Consider the following 24,871-nt stretch of genomic DNA (forward strand, 5'->3'; position numbering starts at 1 on the left):
GAGGGTCACAGGTTTCTCATCCCTGTGGTAAAATAATATATTTTTTATTATCACCAGAAAGCCTTAAAGACATACATTGGTTTTAGCTCAGGGGTCAGCAAGGTTTACTTCGCCTGGACCGGTTCACTGCAGCGGAGATTCTTCCATGGGCCAGATAGCACGCTCGCCTGCGATTTTCAGCGTCTCTGCATGCGCGGACGCAATTTTCGGTGCTGCGGAAGCGAGTTGCCGCACTGTGCCAGTTTAGCACAGCACGCGGGGGCTTGCCAAGCAGGCAGCTCAGCTCAGGGGCTGGTTAAACGACCCCTGTGGGCTGCTTGTGGCTTATGGGCCTTTGGTTGCCGACCCCTGTTTTAGCTGCTATTCCATCTTATTAAAATACTTTTCATATACAGTGGTACCTCGGGTTAAGAACTTAATTCGTTCTGGAGGTTCATTTTTAACCTGAAACTGTTCTTAACCTGAGACACCACTTTAGCTAATGGGGCCTCCCGCTGCCACCGTGCCATTTCTGTTCTCATCCTGAAGCAAAGTTTTTAACCTGAGGTAATATCTCTGGGTTAGCGGAGTCTGTAACCTGAAGCGTCTGTAACCTGAAGCGTCTGAGGTACCACTGTACTATAGCTACTACTCCAGTTTATTCACATTTTTATCCCATTTCCCCTCATCTTATTTATAGTTGGTTGGGACTATTTCCCTTTGTTCGTATTGTTCACTAGAAAGCCTAGTGCCAAAAGTCTTGCATTAGTGGACAGTTTCCAAAATGGGTGAAAATGTTCTGCTCCTGACATCTCCAGATACCACCTTGTGTCATTTCTTTCACTTCCAGTTGTCATGCCCAGTGCTGTGGAGACAAATGTCAGCCTGAAATACTGCATCTCATTGGCGCTATCAGGAGTTTTGAAAGCCCCAGACTTCTAGAAGCTGCACCTGGAAGTTTTCTTGGCAGAGAGGAGGGTTGTCAAATGTTTCGCAGTGCTCCGTTCTACCATGATGCAGATCAGCGTCAATAAACAGAGCTTGGCCTCCTCCACCACCTGGGGGGAAATGAACAGAGATTTGTTGTGGGCTGTTGCTGGCTATGAAAGGCAAACTGAAATGCTGTCCTCTGTTGTATGATCAGTAGCAGATTTCATTGCTGTGAACTTGAATCTGAAACACTCTGATTAGAGGACAGCAGCATATGCAGGGGCACAGAAAGGAAATGTGTGTACGGTATATCGGCCCCAAATTTGGTACTTTGCAAAACTAGTTCCTTTTCATTATAGTTACTCTGTCAGCAAACCACCTGCTGAAACGTAGTAACAACCATTCAAATGGCTTCATCTAAATAATTGAACTGGTGAAAGACAGCGAAGGGATTAATCTTGCATTTCCAGAGACTAAACCTGACCTAAATTTCAACACGGTTTGCAAGGAGCTCCAAAATAAGCTTTTAAACTGGAAAGGCATATGCCTATCTTACGCCAAAGTACTTGGGAATATTTTCTGTGCTAATGTGATCATGTAGCCTCCTAGTGGCTGTCATCAGTAGCCATAGTTTTCTCAAGCTGCATGTGCTGCTAGGTTGCTCACGTATAGCACAGCACCCCTGCATTATATATGAGCACAAAGGTCTCTCAGTTTAGATTAATGCTTTATTCTGCATGCAAACAGTGTAGTCCATAGGTGCATATTGCTGCATGCTGCATGCAAGCAGTCAAGCCTCATTGTACCATCACTGGTAGGCTGTCAAGTTGATATTATTTGTGCTACCTTACATAGAGCTGTACCTCATATCAGTGCAAGGCTTCTCATCACTCAGTTCCTCTATGAAATGTTTTGGTTTATCCTTTACCCCTAACAGCAGGGAAGCGGGATCTGTTGCTAAACTGCAACTCCCATCAGACCCAACCAGCATGGTCAATGTTTAGGTGTTTGTGCAGGACAGGTCACATGGCACATTCAGTTCTACCCCAACAACACCATGCCACTGCTGCCTCCCTTCCCTGCCAGCAACTGCTGCTTGAGGCAGCTTCCCCGCTCTAACGATAGGGCCAGTCCTGGGTGCCAGAAATGTCTGCAGCACTATGGTCTCTGTGACAGCTATAGTATCAGAGTAGAAGCATAGCTACCTATGATGATCTCTTTCTGAGTTCCAGACATGAACATGGAGGCTGTTTTGGAAGGCAGCTTGAAGTGTCGAATTGCCAGGAATGGAGAGAGGCGGTATTTAATCATGTCCAGCACTGGCACAGTGAGGTGGTTTGAGCTGGTTGTTGAGTGACCCTCGGAAGAGAAGGGAGATGGAGAGCGTGGGCGTGGGGATTGAGGCAGAGCTTTAGCTTGTTCCGGCTTCTTGATGAACACCCACTCATATCGCTCCATTTCTGGGTGAACCTTTCAAAGCAAAATGACATAAATCAAGTATATTTTTCCATTGCGGTTGCTCTGTTAGGGCAGCACATGAACAGGAGGGCACATAGGAAAGTTGCCTGAGCCCATCTGACTGGCAACAGCTCCTCAGGGTTTCAGGCAGGGGTCTCTCCTAGCCCTGGAGGTGCCAAAGATTGAACTTGGCACTATTTGCATGCTAAGCAGATGTGCTGCTCTGAGCTGTGGCCCTTCCCCTAGGACAGAGCTTTCCAAACTTTTCATGTTGGTGGCACACTTTTTTGACATGTATCATTTCATGATACAGTAATTTAGTTTTACTAGCAAACTGGAGGTCAAACTAACCCCTTTCCAGCCCTGGCAGGTGCGCAGGGAGTTTCATGTGCCACACCTACACACTGGAGGCAACACACTAAAGTGTCACAACACAGAGTTTGGAAAGCTCTGCCCTAGGGCATGACTCCTTGAGGGAACTGGTTCAACTGAGCTCCTGGTAACCTCAATATGAACATAGTGCACATAGAATTTAAGGCTTGGAGGGAAACTTCAAGATAATATAGACTAGGGTTTTCCAAACTTGGGTCTCCAGCTGATTTTGGACTACAGTCCCAGTCAGTCTTGACCACTGGTCCTGCTAGCTAGGGAAGATAGGAGTTGTAGTCCAAAAACAGCTGATGAAGCAACTTTGGGAAACCCTGACGTAGACCAGCCCCCTGATTAGCGCAAGTGGAATGTTGCAATTTCAGGTTGTCATGAGCCCTGAGGAGACTTCTTGGCAGGGCTGGTTGGAGAAGGGTTGAGATATGATGGTTGAGCTGGGTCCTGGGAAGGGGCCAAGTGGTCTAGGAGGTGCCAAGCAGGACCTGGTGGGGACAGGACTGAGTCATTATTTTGGAGACATTCCTACCCTGAAAGTGGCAGATATCTGAACTGAAGAGGGGGAGCTGCCTGACTCGGTCCCCAAACCCACCTCCAGCTAATGACAATTCCCCCAAAACCAGGGAGGTGCCTGAATTTTGGTCAGGCAGTGAATCAGACTCCATCTCCAAGTACACACCAACATGAACACTGCTGTGAGCAGACACAGCCTGTGCACAGGAGTGCCTACTTGCTTGCCCAGTTGTGTTACTTGCATCCACACAAATGGCTGTGCCTGCCCTATTCTTCAAACAGAAAGCCAAGGAGGCATGACAGGGGTTGAGACCAGGTGCCTAGCCATGAACTTAGAACTCTGCTTATGAACTGTGTAACCTACACCCTGATTTATGTTTAGGCCATGCAGTGAACTGTGGAATGAAGTCTTTGGTAGCAATGAAGCCCAGAGTCCATGTACTGTGTCTGAGAAGGGAAGCCAGGACATAGCCATCAAGCCTCTGCTTAAATACTGCCAATGAAGGAGGGTATGTCACAGATATTAAGCAGCGGTTGTAGTTGGCTGCAACACCCAGACTCCTAGTAGTGAATTAGTTGGTTTACTACTTGGTGAAGCTGCTCTGGCAACTTCTGTACATGCAGGAAGCTCACTGTGCTCACATGACATGCTGCACTTTCAGAACAAGGTGGCGCAGAAGAGGAAATTGCAACTCTTCTACAGCCGGCTGGCCGCCTTACCTAGTAGGGGTGTTGAGACTCACAGCTACATTTTGGGATAGGCAGAGTGGGCTTCAGCTTAAGCCTGAAAATGCATTTTGAGGCCCACATTTAATTTTAAAAATTGTAAAATCAACCCAATCTACATTGCGGGAATAAATTTTAAACTCACTGTGAAAACAAAGCATTCTCCTGTGCCAAAGAAACTTGATGTCCCCCCACTTTTTTTCCTTTCGCTCCAGTCGGAGGACAGAAATGCTCCACACACCTGTATGGAAGGAAGAGACAAGAAACAATAAAGTCTGTCATTTATCATTCCTAGAGGATCTCAGAAAGAGCTGAGGATCCAAATATATATATTTTATCACAGAAGATTGATAGGGTCACTCCCTTCGAATGCTTTAATTGGAGCAGCACAGCCATAATTGGATATGGCTATGTACCAAATAGAGTAGTGTCACAAAATGAGATACTATCACAGTCTTTCAGCCATTTTATGACAGTATAATAAGCAGATAAAACTGGAGCAAATATTAGGATAGGGACTTTGGATTGACAGAGAGCTTAAGGTTTGTAATTTGTGATCTCTCGCTGTTAATTAAACTAAATTTTAAAATGTGTCTTCCCTTCAATGACATGCAGATCTGGGGTGTCTAACAAATCAAAGAAACATGAATTACACGCTATAATTCAAGCCTTCTTTTAAAAAGTTTTAAGCTAAACAGCATGAAACCAGAACATTAAAAAGTTAAAAACTTTAAAGAGCACCATAAAAGACAGGACTTTTGTTAAAAGTGTTAAAGTCCTGAAGGCTGAGCCTTCTTAGAGAAGATTGTAGAGGCAAAGCACCACAACAGAAAAGGCTTCTCCTCACGCACCTCTGATCACCTAGACAGAGAGGAGGGCCTGAGCAGGTTGAGGTAGAAGCAAGTGTTCCCTCAGGTACCCAGCCATAAAGATAAGCACCACCCACAATGTGTCAATGTCACTTTAGTCTAGTTAAAGGAAAGCCAGGACCATTTCACCTGTTACATTTTGAAGTGTACACTTAAGATTGTGAGTGGAAAGCAATGCGTTGTCCTTGGCTGCAGCTCCTTATCGAGTATGAAAACTTGGTGGAACAGAACTCAGTTGTGGTTCTTTTTCCTTTCTCAGGAGTGAAACAGATATGCAACTGGCAGGTAACTGACATCCAAAGTAGCACAGTTACGAATAAATGCACTCATTCATTTGTTACGACAAAATAGCTTTGCTTGCCCAATATTGCTGTCTTTAAGAGTGACCCAAGAAAAATAATAGTACCTTCTATCAATTCTGAAAGAACAGTACTGTTTGGAAGCACCCCTTTCACCTGGGGGTAAGGGAACCTGTACTGTCCTGTGTCTCAAAACAGATGCTCTTTATAGCCTTCCTAACCATTCTGACCCAGATCTCAATTTGCCTCCACCATCCCCACTCTTCCCGATTTGGAAAGCATCAGAGTGAGTTACAGATATGAACGAACAAATGCTTGTGTTCACTATTCAGCGAGCATCCTTCAGCGGAGAATTTTGGAACTTGTTGCTAGTCCAGGCAGAGTATACAGAGTACAGTCATACCTCGGGTTAAATATGCTTCGAGTTGAGCGTGTTCGAGTTGTGCTCCTCGGCAACCTGGAAGTAACGGAGCACGTTACTTCCGGGTTTCATCATTTGCGCGTGCACAGACGCTCAAGATGATGTCAGCGCATGCGCAGAAGTGGCAAAAAGCAATGCGTGCGTGTGCAGACGTGCCGTCGCTAGTTATGTTTACCTCTAGATGCAAACGGGGCTCCGGAACGGATCCCGTTCGTATCTAGAGGTACCACTGTACTCTGCTGATGGTTTCTGTTATTTGTGTTTTCAGCCTAGACCCATAGAAGAAAGGCCCGACCCACAGGTCTCTCGGATGCTCAGAAGAGACTTACTTCCCCCAGTGTGGTTCTTAACAGCAGTACCGTTGGTTCGTAGCCTTCACAGCAGGAATAAAACCTGTAAGAAACAAAGAAGGAAGAAGGGTGAGCTAATGTCAGGGAAAGCAATCCCATTATAGCACTGAGGTGGAAGTTGAATGGACTGTGACCTGTCAGCACAGTACATTCTACTTTAGTGCATTACTAGGAAGCCTGGGGCAATGAAAGCATCAAGGTGCAAGCAAAACTGGCTTCCTGCATATTCATCCAGATCTACTGCATGCTTTCCTCATTAAGAACAAGAGTCCTGCTGGATCAGGCCAAAGGCTCATGTAATCTTGGGCTGGACCCCATGATGCTTTGCATGCCTGGGTTTGGGGGAGGATTTTCTGGATTAAGTCCACTGCTGGTGAAAGAAGAAGTAACGCAGGGAGGAGATGGGATGGCTCTGAGTTGCAACACTGATACTGCAAGGTCTCTGCAGAAGTTGGACATAACTTCATCCCATTGGTGTTTTCATGCATCACTGAGAAATCTGTCTCTGCATCTCTTTTGATAGGTTTGGACAATACTAGTTTAAGTACCTGGAGGAATAGCAGTACGTAGTGACAGTCATCAATCTCCTTGTGCTTACCACTGCTGTGTTAAACAGGCAGCCTTTGCAAACTCATAAAGGAGAGGTGGCAAAAACACTCCTTTGTTCATTTTCAGTATTGTTTAGGGATATGTAATAACAGGCAAGGCTGGCATGCTATGTGGAGTTTGAAGCCAGAATTTTTGCTCAGTGGTGCAAGTAATTGCTCAGATAAAATTTTAAGCACAACATAATCTCAGGGGTACATGCAGGATCTTGACGTACAATTCCTAGGTCTGAAATCAGGCGGCTTAATTGTGATTGTGAAAGTATATTTCTTTGGATGTGAGTGTGTCTTAACTATTATTTGCCCCGGGACTGTGACACTGATCAGATCCTACTATATATCTTCTGAGAGAGCAGGGGGCGCTTTCACACTTCTACCAAGCAGACCATCAGGGCTGTTTTCTAACAAGATTTGCTGTTGTTACATGTGTCCCAGTGTACCTGGCCAGACTTCAATATTTACGTTCTTTTATTTGGAAATGTCAATAGAAAATAGCTTGAGGCCCATCTCTTTGTAATGACAGACTGGCCAGGTGCTAGTATGAGATGCATGGCCTGCAAAGCGAGTCCTGGGAACTTTCCAAGGTAATCATCACAAATTCATGGTTGACCCTTCTGACATTAGCAGGCTGCATCCCTATAGCCGCTTCTGTGTGCACATTTTCAAAACAGCGGGGGGACGGGGGGGGGACGGAGGGCACAACGCTGGCATCCAAATGATCCATGGAGCAAATTTAAGCAGTCTTTCCCCTCACTTATTTGTGTGTTGCATTGAAATCTTAACATGATATTGTACAGCTTTTTTGCCCTTTGCTTTTAGTCAGTCCTGTTTCCAGAAGGCTTCTCTCCAAGCAACATAAATGTTATAGGAACACTTCCTTTCCATCTGCCTGCAGCAGAGGAAGAGAAGGGAAGCAGGACCACTCCAGAGAGATCAGCTCCATTTTGCTCCATCTCTTCCTCAGCTGTTTCCATCCCAACTGGTCCTTATACAAACTTTAAAAACCACTCCTGGAGTTTTCTTATTCCCTTTTTATCACATTGTGTCATGCTAGTCTGAGGGCACACACTATTATCGATCTCATGTCAGCTACCCTGGGAGCCCTTTTGGCTGAAGAAATGTTTTAAACAAATATTATTCCTATGGCTATTCCTGTGCAAAAAAAAATAAAAAAAAATCATTGGGGCACATTCTCAAATTAATTCTTAAGCCTAGATAAATGCCCTGAATAATAAGCAATAAGCAATAGTCCAGTTCTCACAGTAGCCAAATAGTTGCTTCTGGGAAGCTCACAAGCAAAAGCTGAGTGCAACAGTAGTCTCCACACTTGTGATTCCCAGAAACTGGCATTCAGAGGCATACTGCCTCCAACAGATAACTACTTCTTCTTGTTCTTTATTAAATTTGTGTGCCTCCTTTCCAGGGCCAGATTTAGGTTTGATGAGGCCCTAAGCTACTGAAGGAACGCAGGTGGTGCTGTGGGTTGAACCACAGAGTCTAGGGCTTGCAGATCAGAAGGTTAGTGGTTTGAATCCCTCTAACGGGATGAGATCCCATTGCTTGGTCCCTGCCCCTGCCAACCTAGCAGTTCGAAAGCATGTCAAAGTACAAGTAGATGAATAGGTACCACTCCGGTGGGAAGGTAAACGGCGTTTCTGTGCACTGCTCTGGTTTGCCAGAAGCGGCTTAGTCATGCTGGCCACATGACATGGAAGCTGTACGATGGCTCCCTAGGCCAGTAAAGCGAAATGAGCGCCGCGCCGCAACCCCAGAGTCATCCGCGACTGGACCTAACAGTCAGGGGTCCCTTTACCTTTTAAGCTACTGAAGTTAATGGGGCCCTTTATATGTCCAGCTGTCCTTTGTCAACAACAAATTGCCACTGTTTTTTGTGTTGAATATTTTAGGGAGCAGGCTAGCAGGCGGGGCCCATTACTTACACATCATAGGAGCCTACACAACACAAAACACTGTTGCTGTATGTAGGTTTTATTTTATTTGTTTTTTATCTTATATTTTGGAAATGTACATCCAGGTTTTTTTTCTTTACATTTTTTGGAGGCCCCCAAGAGAGTGGGGCCCTAAGCTATAGCTTGTTTAGCTTATATGTAAATCTGGCACTGCTCTGTTTATCTGAAGGTCACAGGGTGGTTCACAACATAAAAATACAAAGTGAGAACACAAAATACATAATAAACCCAAACCCAAAAGCAACGCACCATTCAAAGGCAACGTAACACACTTCACAGGATATTACCTCATTTCCTGCACAACCTTGAATTATTCCCCAAGCCTCCCTGAATGAACTAGCCCTGTTGTGGCTCATAACCATTGATACCCATATCCATGATTTTTTTCTCATTTCCTTCTAAAGCCATCCAAATTAGTGGTCATTCCATAGGTTAGCTATGCACTGTGCAAAGGACTGCCCTGAGTCTTCACTGGATAGTCCCAAGTTCTAGTATTATGGAAGAGGGAGAAAAATCTCTCTCCACTGGTTTAGCTATGTCCTATATATTTCCTTTTATGCTTCTTGAAACTTCCCACATTCAGCTTCACTGTATGGCCCCAGGTTCTAGTATTAGGAGAGATGAAAAAAAGTTTTTCTTCTCACCATGCATAATTTGATAAAACCTTATCATGTCTCCCATTACTTGCCTTATAACTAAACTAAAAAGCCCCAAATGTTTTAACCTTTTTATCCTGTTGAGAATTCTGATGGTTTGAAACTCACTGTGCAGATGCCAACTTACCTCTGCAAGCTGTATCCATTTTCCGAAGTTGAGAATATGAGGACAGGTGAGGACAAAGAAAATCGTTCAGGGATCCAGGACCAGACAACACGCATTTCCTGAGCAGTAACAATGGTGGAAGAGAAATTGTGGGCATTCACAGTGAGGTGAAATGGTTGCCTGTACAGCAGAGGAAAGAAGGGAAAAATAATTAATCCTGTACTGTAAACAGCTCTATAGAGCCCAATCCTAAGGACAAAGATTTTTCTTCCTAAGATACTATTAACCAAACACACAGCCAGCTCTTCATATGTTATGTCCAATGGTAGTAGACATAACAGACTGTTGTGTCAGTTCCAAAGAATGAGATCCAAAATTAGTCAAGGCAATTACTTTTTCCTACTGTTGGAGAGAACAAATGCAACAATTGGCAATGTGGTATAGATTAATTCTAAAGCAGCTGATCCAGAAATATTACTTTACCAATGCCATGTGCCTTTGTGCTTCCTAAATCTCTTTGTCACTTGGGACAATCCTGGTCCTTTTTGTGCTTCTATACTAAGGCCACAATCTCACCATACATTTGAAGCACTATCAGTCATGATTTCCCCCAAAGGATTATGGGAGCTGTAATTAGTTAAAGGTGCTGAGAGTTGTTGGGAGAGTCCTGTTCCTCTCCCAGAGCTACTATTTCCAGAGTAGTTTAACAATCAATCCCCAGGGAACTCTGCAAATTGTAATTCTAAGAAGGGAATAGGGGGCTGCTTTCAACTTTCAGCACCTTTAACAAACTACAGCTCCCAGAATTCTTTAGTCACAGGTCATGACTGTTTAAAGTGGGAACCATAGTGCTATCAGGAAAAAAATCTGTATGAGATTATCCTATGGAGATTGAATGTCTCTGGTCATCTGTAGCTGTACTGTAGAGTGCTCTGTAATTGACTTAGCCGCAGTGTTTGGTGGAGTGCTTCTCAAAAGAGAATGTGCAATATCTAAAGTAGGATGTAAAGGAGATCCTTCATAGAATCATAGAACTGTAGAGTTGGAAGGGACCATGAGGGTCCTCTAGTCCAACCCCCTGCAGTGCGGGAATCTTTTGAACCCACAACCTTGAGATTAAGAGTCTCATGTTCTACTGACTGATCTAACTGGATGGTGCCTCATGGCCTTTTGTACCTGTGCTGCACTGCGGTCACTCCTTTCTCCACTAATGCCTTCCTGTTAGCCATTTGAAGGAGCCAGATTTCTTTGCGGGAGAAAAGCCGGATGCTGAACGCCTTTTCCAGAAGCTTGTCGGTGGTCATGTGCTCACGAATGTCCCGCATGAAACCCCACAAGCTCCCTTTGATATCCACCACCTCCAAGCCTTGCGAAGCCACGGACAGCTGGAACTGCTTGAGCAGGGCCAGCGCGATCCGGTAGAGGACTTTCTGCCCCTCCAGAAGGTACACGTCAAAAATGCGGATGACATAATCGAATGGGAGGCCATCGAAAAGCCAGACCAGCCAGTCAGAATACACCTCAAAGATGTTGTCCGATGAGCTCGCTATCAGGCGGTGGGCAGCTGGGCAGTGTTTGTTGGCCAGGTCCCCAAAGGTCATGCATGAAGCCTCGTGGGTGAGGAAGGAGTGGTCAATGTAGGAGGTGTGGGGAGCATTGCAGTAGAGGAGCCGGCAAGTGTCCTCAAAGCACTGGGCCTCGCCTTGGCTGTAATGGAGCATCAGGGCAGTCACAGCGGGAAGCAGGGGGCAGTAGGTGATGTCAGGGTACAAGCTGGAAATGCAGATGAGTATCCTTTTCACTGCAATTGCCCCTTCTTCAGAGAGGCAGTATTCGGGCATGATGCTTCCTTCCAGGAATTCAGGTAATGGGTCGAAGCTCTCGTTCGGGGCTTCAAACAGCTTGCTGGCAACATCTCTGTAGACTTCGGCATCAGGGGTCATGAGCCGGCACGGTATGTGCTGGATTATATGCTGATAAGCCTGCGCCCTCAGAGTGTGACTTCCTGCCCAGCGCCCTTCCCTCCCCAGCTTTTTGAGCTCCTTCATAGACTTGCCAAACAGGTACTCCTGACTGTCCTGCTGCTCGTTCAGCTTGGGCATCTTGTTCTGGTCCACAAATTCGCTACAGCATAAGCAGGAGGCTGCGTCCATGTCCATCGCAACCACCAAAGGGATTTGCAAGGAGGCCTTAGATAGATCGGTGGTCTCTGTGGAGCAAAAGCACCATGGTTCAGCACGACTCACATCTCACCATTGGGCAGATTGCTTAAACTGTTCCTGACAACCGTGGGTGAAAAGCACTGGGATTTTATCCAGTCTCTTGGGAATTGCAACCACAGACAATTCCCACTTAAAATTTAAACACAAGCACCGGTCATAGTTATCACTTGTCACCTCATAGGCTTTCATTTACTAGGTACAGTATTTGGGGATGCTTCCATCTCTCATGTAAATCAAAGCTATCTGCTCATCATTAGTTATAAAGGTAGAACAACAAAACATTTAAATGTGAGTAAGCATTGAACATAGGGACGCAGGTGGCGCTGTGGGTAAAACCTCAGTGCCTAGGACTTGCCAATTGCATGGTCAGCGGTTCCAATCCCCGCGGCGGGGTGAGCTCCCGTCTTTCGGTCCCAGCTCCTGCCAACCTAGCAGTTTGAAAGCACCCCTAAGTGCAAGTAGATAAATAGGTACCGCATTATAGCGGGAAGGTAAACGGCGTTTCCGTGTGCTGTTCTGGTGCTGGCTCGCCAGAGCAGCTTCGTCACACTGGCCACGTGACCCGGAAGTATCTCCGGACAGCGCTGGCCCCCGGCCTGTTAAGTGAGATGGGCGCACAACCCTAGAGTCAGACACGACTGGCCTGTACAGGCAGGGGTACCTTTACCTTTACCTTTTAAACATAGAACATAGGGACGCGAGTGGCGCTGTGGGTTAAACCACAGAGCCTAGGACTTGCCAATCAGAAGGTCGGCGGTTCGAATCCCCATGATGGGGTGAGCTCCCGTTGCTCGGTCCCTGCTCCTGCCAACCTAGCAGTTTGAAAGCACATCAAAGTGCAAGTAGATAAATAGCTACCGCTCCGGTGGGAAGGTAAACGGCGTTTCCGTGTGCTGCTCTGGTTCACCAGAAGCAGCTTAGTCATGCTGGCCACATGACCCAGAAGCTGTATGCCAGTCTCCTCGGCCAATAAAGTGAGATGAGCACCGCAACCCCAGAGTTGGTCACGACTGGACCTAATAGTCAGGGGTCCCTTTACCTTTACCTTTAAGCATAGAACAAGGGTGGTGGACCTCAGGCCTGGCGGGTCGAATGTGGACCTTGGGACTCTCTCAAAGCCATACCCACCATTAGCCTTGCTTCTCACTGTCCTTGAGTGTTTTTGCCAGGCTGGGATGTGTCTTTTAACTCCTTGGGTGGAGCAGAGATAAAGGGTGTGAGAGCGTGTGTGGAAACTAGCCTACTGTCCAAGGGTAAAACTTCAATTCATTGCCCCACCCATGTTTGCCTCTGGCCTTGCTCAGCAATGGCATGCGGCCCCCAGAAGGGAATGTGGCCCTTGGGCTGAAAAGGGGTTTCCAATCCCTGGCACAGAGAATGTAGATCCATATACACATTATGCAACATATAAACAGAGGCTTGTTGGTTAGGAAATCAAAATCATTAGGCATTGGTAGAATGAATAAATGGTATTCTAAAACTGATTTATAAACTGTTAAGTTGTGGGTGAACATATCAGATGACACAGCGATTCTTCAAACAGCTCTTGTTTATTCACAGGTCAAGACAGAACTGAACTGAAGGGTTCAGTCAGCCTGCTTATATAGAGCTCCAGTACCACATTAATGTAACAACTTTCTAAAACTATCCAATCACTGAATGTCACTTTCTATCCTTCATTTGCATAACTATCTACAGTATCCCCCTGCTGGCCTAGGGTGAGAACTTCAGTACATAACATAAACCACACTTTATCTTAAAGTGGTAAAGGTAAAAGGTAAATGTACCCCTGCCCGTACGGGCCAGTCTTGACAGACTCTGGGGTTGTGCGCCCATCTCACTTAAGAGGCCAGGGGCCAGCGCTGTCCGGAGACACTTCCGGGTCACGTGTCCAGCGTGACATCGCTGCTCTGGCCAGAGCCAGAGCCAGAGCCAGAGCCAGAGCCGCACACGGAAACGCCGTTTACCTTCCCGCTGGTAAGCGGTCCCTATTTATCTACTTGCACCCGGAGGTGCTTTCGAACTGCTAGGTTGGCAGGCGCTGGGACCGAGCAGCGGGAGCGCACCCCGCCGCAGGGATTCGAACCGCCGACCTTTCGATCGGCAAGTCCTAGGCGCTGAGGCTTTAACCCACAGCGCCACCTGCGTCCCCATCTTAAAGTGGTACGAAAAGGCAAAAGGAACCATTTGCATAGCAACAGGATTTTCAAAGTGCATTTTCCCAGACTGTATTTGGAGCCTAAAATCACCCAAGCACATATTCTCTGAGGGAGTAAGGAGTTCAGGAACCTAGGAAGTATTCCATAGGCTTCCTTCAGAAAGCTTCAACTCCATTTAGATCTGAAATCAGAATCTTCTAACGTGAAATTGTTGGCATGGACAAAGGGTATCCACTTGCTTGATGATATGGGCCGTTCAATGTTCCAGAGGCAGGCTTGTGAAAAGCCAATCAAGGCACGAATAATATCATGCAATCTGAGCCAAGCAACTGCATCTTCTTCAAGTAACAAGGTAGATTATCATTTAAATGAGAGAGAGGTGGGGACAGGCAGGCAGGCAGGCAATTAATAACCACTTCCTGGGAAGGCCTCCTCAGGAGAAAAGAGATGCCATGCCTGCAGCTGCAGATGACAGCCATAAAATAAACAGATGGATTACTTTGCTGATTCTCCCCATGATGGAGTTTAGGGCTTTCTAAAGTAGAAGACAGAACGTAAAGCTGGTGAAACGTTAGAAATCATGGTGAATATAGGTCACATTAATCACAGTGTGTTTAATACTTAATTGATCCTACTTCCTGATCTGCTAAAACATAAGTAATAAAATAAAATTTAGGTTGGAATGCCCCATGCAATGTATTGTTAAATAATGTATACAGCTTTCTGTGTCTGTTAGCTATTAGGGTTGTCAAACTTTTTGTTTGCCTGGGTATCTTGCTGTAAATATCTGGATTGTGAAACATTGCAGTTAGAGCAAGGAGGCTACTTTTATAGTGTTACAGTATTTATGTGATGTGTATGAATGCAATGATGTAAGAACATAAGAGTCCTGCCAGTTCAGGCCAATGGCCCATCTAGTCCAGCATCCTGTTTTTACAGTGGCCAACCAGATGCCTGTGGGAAGCTAAACACAAGACCTAAATGCAGCTGCACTCTCCCCTCCTATGGTTTCAAGTAACTAGTATTCAGAAGCATACAATGAAAGCATATCCTAGTCATTGTGGCTAGTAGCTTTATGTTCCATCAATTTATCTAATCCTCTTTTTATTTCCATCTAAGTTGATGACCATCTACATCCCAACACTGCTTCCCATGGGCGTTTATTCCATAATTTAACTATGTGCTTCTAGATTCAGGTACGTAGCCATGTTGATCTGATGCAGTTAAAATAAATAAAAAATAATTAAAATGTCCAGTAGCACCTTAGAGACCAACTAAGTTTGTTCTGGGTATAAGCTAAAGGAGATTGTTAGCCGCTTTGAGACTCCTTAGGGTAGTGATAAAGCGGGATATCAAATCCAAACTCCTCTTCTTCTTCTTCTTCTTCTTCTTCTTCTTCTTCTTCTTCTTCTTGTACCTTAGAGACCAACTAAGTTTGTCCTGGGTACAGTGGTACCTCGGGTTAAGAACTTAATTCGTTCTGGAGGTCCATTCTCAATCTGAAACTGTTCTTAACCTGAGGTACCACTTTAGCTAATGGGGCCTCCCGCTGCCGCCGTGCCACCGCCGTGCGATTCCTGTTCTCATCCTGAAGCAAAGTTCTTAACCAGAGGTACTGTTTCTGGGTTAGCAGAGTCTGTAACCTGAAGCGTATGTAACCTGAAGCGTCTGTAACCCGAGGTACCACTGTATAAGCTTTTGTGTGCATGCACACTTCTTCAGATACCTTAGAGACCAACTAAGTTTGTTCTGGGTATAAGCTTTTGTGTGCATGCACACTTCTTCAGATAACTACGGTATGTGCTGTGTAGCATATATTTGCATTTTGCTTTTCTACCCAAGAGCACAAGATTGTGTATGTTTTCCTCCCCTCCCCATTTTACATTTGCAACAGCCCTCTAAATTAGGGTAGGTTACATTAATCTATCTGGCAAAGCAGCAGTTCTTGTCAATAGATTGGGGGTTGGGATGCAGGGACCCTAATCCCTATACAGTATACTGTTTACAGGAAATCCTGTTGACATCTCTTACGACATGATAGAGTAAGAACTTGCAAGTTTTTACCAAAATCTGTTCCGAATAGCATGCCTCCAAGAATGGCTGCCCAGGTCCTAATGCTATTCATCCCTGCATTAGGTTTAGAAGATACATTGGGAAGAGTAATTCCCAAAGCACCTTAGAGGCTGAATAGTTAAAGCTGAAATATACTGGGAGTGATATCACTGTGATTTTGCATGGTCTTGCAGGTGGGAGAGATAACAGTTCGGTGCACACTTGCTGTTGTAGGTTTGGAGTTGATAAGGTCCAGAACTGCTATCCCAGAATCCTTCATAATGGCTGCAAGTTAAACTGTGCTAATGCTTAGCATTCAGTTAACACCTGTCGCCTAACAATTTATAGCATTGTTATATTATTAATTTGTACTGCAGAGATGCTACAGAAATAGAAAAGCCAGAACAGAAACACGGGTGTCAGCTGCAATGGCTCATTGCTTGGGGAAAGAAGGGGGGGGGGAGAGTAGCGAGTGACAATCAAATGCAAAAAACAACAACAAAAAACCATCTGGAAGTTGTTGCTCTCCTCAGAGCTGAAGAGGGTGGTGTTAGTTTGGAGGCCCTGATTGCAGTTACAGAGTCTGTAGCTATGGTTTCCCCCAAATGATGGGTCTCAGGCACTTAACAAAATAATGTTAATGTATTTGATCCCTGGCTTTTTATTTCTAGCCTGGGGATGTAATATCTTTCAGGGTCTGGGAAAGTGACACACTCCAGTTCACTGGTGTCTGCAGGAATATTGTAGGTGCTGGGGGGGTGTATACATGCATACAGAACTAACACCAAAGAACATGTCTACCATTTCTGATAGATCTGGTGAAAAATAGTCATCGAAGCTGGATAGGCCCGGCCTGTAAGAAACTTATGCACCATGTCTACGCCCATCTCGCTCTCTAAATGGCTAGCCTTTCTGTCTATGTCTGGTATCTACATAACGTCCTTCCACCCAGAACTGAAACTTTTTCCCTTAGCTCCCTTCACCCCTGTACCTTTAATTAATTTTTCAGCTGCTACAACCAGTTTCACAGTCCATCCTGCATTTCCCTTTAACAACAGCAGCAACAAACCAGAATAACAACAGCAGGGTTGTCATACAACACTCTTAACTTCGCTGTCCCTCCAGTAAAGTGGGTAAAGCAACACTGGGTGCAGGACTGATACAAACCATATCCTCTCAACCTCCCCACACCCAGCAATACAGTGGTACCTCAGGTTAAGAACTTAATTCGTTCTGGAGGTCGGTTCTTAACCTGAAACTGTTCTTAACCTGAGGTACCACTTTAGCTAATGGGGCCTCCCGCTGCCGCCATGTGATTTCTGTTCTCATCCTGAGGTAAAGTTCTTAACCTGAGGCTCTATTTCTGGGTTAACAGAGTCTAACCTGAAGCGTCTGTAACTTGAAGCATCCGTAACCCGAGGTACCACTGTATGGGGTATAATGATGATGGATTTCTCTGCATCGGGAAGGTTTTCTCTTTCATTCTTACAAGTTTCGGGGAAGGGGAGAATCACGTCTTAAATACACATTTTATGCTGTGAACTGCCCTGAGGTCTTCAGATGAGGGTGGTATCAGGCGCGCCACTATGACAGTGGGTGCCTGAGGCATGCCAACATCATCACAGTGTGCCTGTGTAGTGTCGGCACGCCCTGCAGCATGAGCACAAGACATCAGCATGACCCGCAGCATGCTGACATCACTCATGCACATAGCAGGGATGTGCCAACGTCACATGCACAGGCCCTGTGGTATGCTCACTCTGTGGAGTGGAACCTTGAGGGGAGGGGTTTCATTAAAAATATGTGGGTACCTGGGCACCCAGGGTTCCACATAAGTCAGCGCTTATGGGTGGTATACAAATTTAAAACAAACAAGTTGGAGTTAGAAAATTCATAAATGCAGTTACGCTATCACCCTGGATTTCTGAGCTTCATTCTGTGGGGCAGCAATGACATTTTCACCAGGGAAGACACACACAGACACACCTTAAAATGAACCAAGGTTCATTTTCTTTCCCTAATTGGCTAGATCTACTTTGCATTATAATGGGGCTGGCCCTGTTCTTATCACTTGGAAAACGGGGAGCAGCTCAGAATATAGAAACCAAAGAACTGAGAGCAAGAAAGAAATGAAGAAAAAAGGCTTGCAGCTGTGGTGGGAATGATCTGAGAGTGGGGGGGGGCGGTCCTTACATATTGCTGGGATAAACCATATGGAAAGTCCTGGGAACAAAAGAGTTACATGGCAAAGGAAATCATATACAAAAGGAAAGGTAAGCAAAACATGTTGGAGAAAATGGATCAAGAGATAAAAGAGACTACTGGAGAGGCTAAACTGTGCCAGGGAAGGTCATTATAGTTGTCTACAGACCCGAGGTGTGCCTAAAACTCCTGCATTAGATGAAAACCTCTGAAATTAAATGTGTGCTGTGGGCAAGTTCTTTAGCCCTGCCGTTGAAGCCGAGTCCCCCTGGGGGAAATACTGTGCAATTGCTAAAAAGAGTTAGTTAACGATGACCTAAGAGTAGTTGGAGGGAATGTTTTGCAATTGCTGAAAAATTGTGGCTTCATCAGTACTGAAATTTGTGATTAAGTGTTTTTAGGAGGTGTTGTTGTCTTTTAACAGCACATGGATAAATAAATATATCTCAGATAACATTATGTTCTGCAGCTTGTGCTGTTCTGTAGTTAGGATTTGCTTTTTAAACTATGTTAGTAAAGCTAACTTATACAACAGAAAGCTTCCTGCTTGTGCCATATCTACATGCCTTGCCTCTATCCAGAAATAAGGGCCTGGTTAGACTGAAGCTGTGTACACACTGTCGTTTCTTGGGAAATGCTGCAATTTGATTCATTTCCTCCAAACCAGCTTCAATCTGAATTAAGAAAAAGAACGACTAGCATTTTAAACTGATAATGCATACAGAAGCTGAACTGATGAAAGTCTTGCTTTCTTTAGTACAGTACATTGTAACCCTATTGTGCAAATAGAACATGCATAATAAAAAATGAAATGAAACAGAAACAGCCTGTAAATGCATGCTTCCCTCTGTCTAGCACATCTCAGGGAGCATGCCTGGAGCTTTAAAGCTGTATGTAGTTGCTGGGTTGCTGTATGTAGTTCAGGTGTGGAAAACCTGTAGCCACACAGTTTCTGTACTAGCCCTCGGAAGAGAACAGACATCGGGTCTACCCCAGCCAAATGCAAAACCCTGCAACACCTGGATCTAATGCTCTGTTACAACTAACTACTCGTTAAGAGCAAATAACACTTCCATCCAGGTGAACAGCTTGTTAGCTTGGGCTGCTCAAGCCACCTTCTGGTATATAGGTACAAGTAAAATCTAGGCTGACTCTCTACTCCACCCCCACCCACCCCCGATGATCTGCAAGGTTGATTGGAGATGTCTTACCTTGTGCGGTCTCCAGGTTGCCTTCCTTTAGCTCACCCATCATGGTGTTTGCTGTTTTCCTTGCCCTTGCTTTGTCAAAAGGGACATCTGCTCTGGGGGCCCCAGTGGGGCTGGTATAACTCAGCCCAATCTGCAGCATCCCTTGTCCTTGCTCGAATGACCTGGTTGAAGCTTTGCTCCTGTGCCTCATTTATTGGGCCCGAGGCCTCCTGTGCAGCCAGCTCCTCCCCGAAGGAGATGCTTATTTGGTGTAAACACTAGTAAAACGTTCCCCCACCTACTCACTCATTCATGCCTGCCATACGCCTCTCTGTCAAGCAGGATGTAAATAGGCAAGATACTGATCAAAATATCATCAGGACCATTAAAAAGGCTCATTTATTTTTCCAAGGGTAAACTTTATTTCCCTGTGTGGTCCTTGCAATATCACAAGAAAACGAGTCCCATGTGTACCAGAAAAACAAACATACCAATATACAGAGGAGAGGGGAGGGGAAGTAGGGGTGTCTCTCGATTTCTGTCCTTGTTTAAACGTCCTTGAAAGGATGGAACATAAACAACAAAACTGGCTCTCCAACTGCTTCCTGCTGGTTCCTTTGTTTCTACTTGAAGATAGAAATAGAATCATGTGAACAGTGAATGCCAAGTGTTTTAACTGACGAAGCTGTGAGGTTCAGAGTGTATAAAAACAAAGGGGAAAGCTGTTATAAATGTACCACAGAGCTACACTGGGGAGGCCTTTTGTTTACACAGGCTGCATACACACTACACCTTTAAAGCACATTCAAAGCTCATGCCTTCTCTCAAAGAATTCTGGGCACTGTGATTTGTTAAGGGTTGCTGGGAATTGTAACTCTGTGAGAGGTAAACTACAGTGCCCAGAATTCTCCAAGGCAAATAATGTAATTTCAATGTTCTTTAAAGGTACGTGTATAAACAGTTTTAATTTTGAGTGGAATATAATAAGCAAAGGGCTGTTGTTTGAGTTTTGTCTAACCTAGGAAAGCAGGACAAGTTCTGAAGTGACTGCTATACTTGCACTGAGAAAGAAGGTGGGACTGTTAAGATGGGAATATAATGATTGGGAATTATTCGCCATCAGAGTGCCCTCCTGCTGCTAATCTGTGTAATACATCAATCTGCAGGTTGTATATATGCATAAATAAACCATGTATCATAGAGATACCACAGTATCTGCTGTCCCTCATTCTGAGGTAACCGAACCCTGGGTACTTGCATGGAACCCCTGGAATCTGGATTAGGGTGGTGTGCAACAGTATTCCATCCCTCCTAACCACAGCACAACCTTCTCCCTGCAAACATTTTCAAACCATTCATTTCTAGCCCTAGAGCTGATCAGAAAAACACAGCCTGGTATATGTCTGTGCCTTTAACAGCCTGTTAATTGGCTGAGCATTTCACAGCCTGTAGAGATAAACATTATCATCTTCTAATTTTTATAGATCAAGCTGATGTTAAGAGAACAGGAATGAGACTAGTTAAATAAAAGTGGCACCTGTTGCTACCTAATGGCCCCAAACAATGAAACTAATTTCTGCCAAACAAACTGGAACGTGTCCAGAGGAGGGCAACCAAAATGGTCAAAGGCCTGGAAACGATGCCTTATGAGGAACGGCTAAGGGAGCTGGCCATGTTTAGCCTGGAGAAGAGGAGGTTAAGGGGTGATATGATAGCCATGTTCAAATATATAAAAGGATGTCACATAGAGGAGGGAGAAAGGTTGTTTTCTGCTGCTCCAGAGAAGCGGACACGGAGCAATGGATCCAAACTACAAGAAAGAAGATTCCACCTAAACATTAGGAAGAACTTCCTGACAGTAAGAGCTGTTCGACAGTGGAATTTGCTGCCAAGGAGTGTGGTGGAGTCTCCTTCTTTGGAGGTCTTTAAGCAGAGGCTTGACAACCATATGTCAGGAGTGCTCTGATGGTGTTTCCTGCTTGGCAGGGGTTGGACTCGATGGCCCTTGTGGTCTCTTCCAACTCTATGATTCTATGATTCTATGCCCCGCAAGTTCTTGCTGCTGCAGCTACACTTGAGTTTGCATCATGTGCATCCTGACCTGTTGCATGTTTACTCAGAAGTAAGTGTCACTGATCAAGCCTACGTTGAGAAGAGTGCCAAAATGCATTCTTCCTCGCATATTCTTGACATGCGGCAATCTGGAAGATTGCCTTCTTCTAGATGAATCGAAGCAAGCCAAATGGAGGTGGATAAAAATAACTAATTAAAGAATTGTGAGCAAGGGATCACTCTTTCTTAAAATTTAATGGGGAAGAAATGAAATATGCAGAGGCCCCATTCCCTCCCAATGAGGAATGCAGCTGAACATGATGAATATTTCATGATTACTTCATTTCAAATGTGCAAAGACAGGAATTGAGCCCAGCATCTTCTCAATCCACTTTGCTAAAGGGTTCAGAAAAGTGAAGCGGAAACAGAAAACTGCTGCATGGTGTGTTAAGAACAATTCTACTACAAGGGGGGGGGGGGAGAGAGAGAGAGAAGACACTACTGCCACTAGCAGAGTAATCAGCTGATGAGTGTTTCATGATGTACGTGTCCTGACAGTGGCATGGAGAATCCAGTGGGCTTGGTTGTAGGAAGGATACAGCCCAATGCACATTTATGGAAAGTAACGAAGCAAGCCTAACAGGGACATATGCAGCCTGGCCAGGGTGGAAGCCAGGAGGGGGCATAGTTGAGTATGTTGTTTCCACAATTGCCACTGCTCTTTTAGGACCTCACAATGATTATGGCCAACAGCAATAATAGTGTGTGTTCTACCATGCTTCCTATGGGTGCAGTGTAGGCTTCTGCAGCAGCAAAGCCCCCTCCCCACAAAGTCCAGTGCACACTGGGTTAAGGATCTGCTTATCTTATTGAATTCAGTGAGACTTAACTTTTGGGTAAAATAAGGTTGGGTAGCTAGCTTGGGACAAGAGCCTTGAATGATACCATTATACTATGCTGTAGTGTTTAGTGTGTTGGACTAGGACCAAGGAGATCTAGGTTCAAATTCCTAGTCATCCATCAGGCCTTGAAGGTTGGGCCCACCAAACTGTTTTAGGCAAATGACATGCAGCTTTCCTGACCTGATATCACATATTAAATCAGGCACATGAAAGTTCAAGCCACTGCTAGAATTTTCAAGCCAAGGCTAAAAGGAAGAACCAGTGCTTCCTGTTGTTGCATTGCATGAAAAAGTTGGTCTTTTTGAATATGGTACCTTTTTCTGTGGGCTTGCACAGCCTAAAGGAATGGAGGGATAAAAATAGAATGAATAAATCATGCCCAGCATGGATTCATTGAGTTGGTTTGCACATAACACTAAACCATGGTTTTAATGGTAACCATAGTTAAAGCTGAGGCATCAATCACCTAAATCTTGTTTATTACATCATACAGCAATTAAAAGCACCAATGAGAACAGCTGAGCCTTGGAAGGGTTTGAAATTTTTTTCCCCACTCTTCAGTCACAGTTCTGTAGCTTTTGGGTAGTGGTGGCTCTGTAGGAAATGTATACTTTTTATGCCTTCTATAATTTCCTTTTTAAAGAGGTGGTTACATGTAACGCTAAGCTATGATTAACATTAATGAAGGTTTATGAACCAACTACAAACATTGTTTAATGGGCAACCTTTAAACATAGTTAATAAACAATAGTTACTCTGCTGGGCTGGATTTGCACACAGCACTAAGCCATGACTTAATAAACCATAGATTAATGGACCATGGTTTACATCACTATGTGCAAACCATTGTGTGACCTTGGGTGTGTCATAATCTCTCAGGTTCAGCTTTCAATGTAAAAACTGATGAGTAAAATAAATACTGTCATTTAACTCATGAAAAGGGCACCAAAGATTTTTCTTCTTGTGGTTGATGTGTCTATTCTTATTGTCAAGTGAGCAAACACTCATTCTGGATTAATCATGCCTCTCCTGTCCTGTGAAGCTTAATCAGCAACCTGCTCTTTGTTTACCAAAACAAATCATCCTGCATTCTATAAATTATGATGGACATGCAAAAGAAAAGCTTCACTGTTTCTGTGATTCCAGGGTGTGAGTGTGAGGAAAAATCGCTTATTGAAGAATTAATGAGGAAGAGCAGGGAAGTCCAAAAACAGACTGACCAGAAAGAGCTCCTTGCCAAAGCCAGTAAACAATATTCTCCTATGTTAAGAAGACAAGAGAATTTTCAAACCAAGTCTCCCATTATCGAATGGCTCTCCAGATAAATATTACATCCCATTATTTTAGTCCTTAGAACTATTTTGCCTTCCGCTTGCTATTTCCTAAGTGCTGCTTACTGATTTTATGCTGTCGGGTGGTTTCATGCTGCTTTTTTATTAACTTTGAGCTGGCAGTGCTTTTCTGCATGGATTGTTCTTAGTCCTGTACTTGCATTTTATTGATTTTCAGTTGTGAACCGTCCAGAGCACACAGCCGATTGTGTGGTGTAGAAATGCCTAAATAAAACAAAATGAAGGTTGTTTATGAATACATGGAGGAATAGGAACAGGCCAGTCATGAATTCAGTTCAGAGGGAGGATCAGGTAAGGGAAGTAGATTAAGATTGCTGGGCTTCAATTGCCAAACTGGGAGATGCTGGTTCAAACGATCTGTCGTCAGCCATCAGGTCAGTAGGCCTAGCCTCCTTCTTGAAAGAGGTGCTGTGCAGTGCTATTTACATCTAGGAGGCGGCTCATAGAAGGCTTGTTGGATAATATCAACCACCTTTTGTCATCTAGCTCAGCACATAGCTGTCAACCGTCCCTTATTTGGCGGGAAAGTCCCTTATCCCAGCGCCGTGTCCTGCTGCTGTCCCTTATTGATGATGTCCCTTAAATTTCTCGGGTATCAAAGGAAGCAGCTCCTCTCTCTCCCTCCCTGCTGGCCAGGGAGGAGGGAGGCTCCAACTGTGTTTTTTGGCTGTGTTGCTCACCCAATAAGGAGTCTAAGAACGACGGGGGGTTGGAGCTTGCATGCCTTGTGCCGATCAAATCGGCCGCGTTGCCTGGGGACTCGCCTTTGCTCAGTGCTTCCCAGCAGAGAGCTGACTGTGGTTTTCCTTGCTGGATCCCCTTTACTGGGTTGCTGCGCTGTGGGAACCACCGCTTGACGCTTTGTTTGGCTGCTGGCTAGGCTTTCTGCCTTTGGCTCAGAGGGGCTCAGAAGTTAAACAAAATAAGGGAAAATCCCTTGTTTTGGCTGCAGGTCCCTTATTTTCAAATCTGTAAGTTGACAGCTATGGCTCAGCATTGTCTACACTAGTGATGGGTAACCAGTTACACCCCCCTGACTCATTTCAAGTGGCCCAGCAGATGCTGTGGCCCCACTCTTGATCTCTGGATCACACTGAGTGAGAGGGAGAAAGAAGTAAAAGAGTTACAAGCCTGCTGGCTCTGCCCTCTTTGGGGTTTGGTTGCACCTACCATTAGCTGCAAGCCTCCCTGCGCTATAGACTTGTCCTGTGGGTAAATGGGTGTGGAAAGATCTTCACTATGACTGGCAGACGCTCTCCATAGCTTCGGACAGAAGTCTTTCCCAACCCTACCTGGAAATAGCAGGATTTGAACCTGGGGCCTTTGGCATGTAAAGTAGGTGCTACAGCCTTCCCTCACAATACAAGTAGCAGCTTCAGATGAATAAGTTTTGTTGAGACCATGAAGGGGAGGGAGAGTTAAGGTCCCTTTCCCTTTCTTAGGCCATGAGCCTGATCAGAGGTCCTCATGGCAG

At 44.9% G+C, this 24,871-nt stretch overlaps 1 protein-coding gene across 1 annotated transcript; it reads right to left on the minus strand.

The window, feature by feature from the left end:
* Window positions 1-286: 286 nt before the first annotated feature.
* LOC307210309 (TBC1 domain family member 24-like) lies at window positions 287-19,302 on the minus strand (the record flags this gene model as incomplete). Its single annotated transcript, XM_079966052.1, has 7 exons — window positions 287-1,037; window positions 2,115-2,379; window positions 4,136-4,231; window positions 5,909-5,972; window positions 9,288-9,446; window positions 10,443-11,475; window positions 19,113-19,302. The coding sequence occupies 7 exons, from the start codon at window positions 19,300-19,302 to the stop codon at window positions 892-894; spliced, it is 1,953 nt and encodes a 650-aa protein (XP_079822178.1). The 3' UTR covers window positions 287-891.
* Window positions 19,303-24,871: the final 5,569 nt, after the last annotated feature.

This window comes from Podarcis cretensis (genome assembly GCF_951804945.1).
Source record: "Podarcis cretensis genome assembly, chromosome: 2".
In the NCBI taxonomy this organism is placed as follows: Eukaryota; Metazoa; Chordata; class Lepidosauria; order Squamata; family Lacertidae; genus Podarcis; species Podarcis cretensis.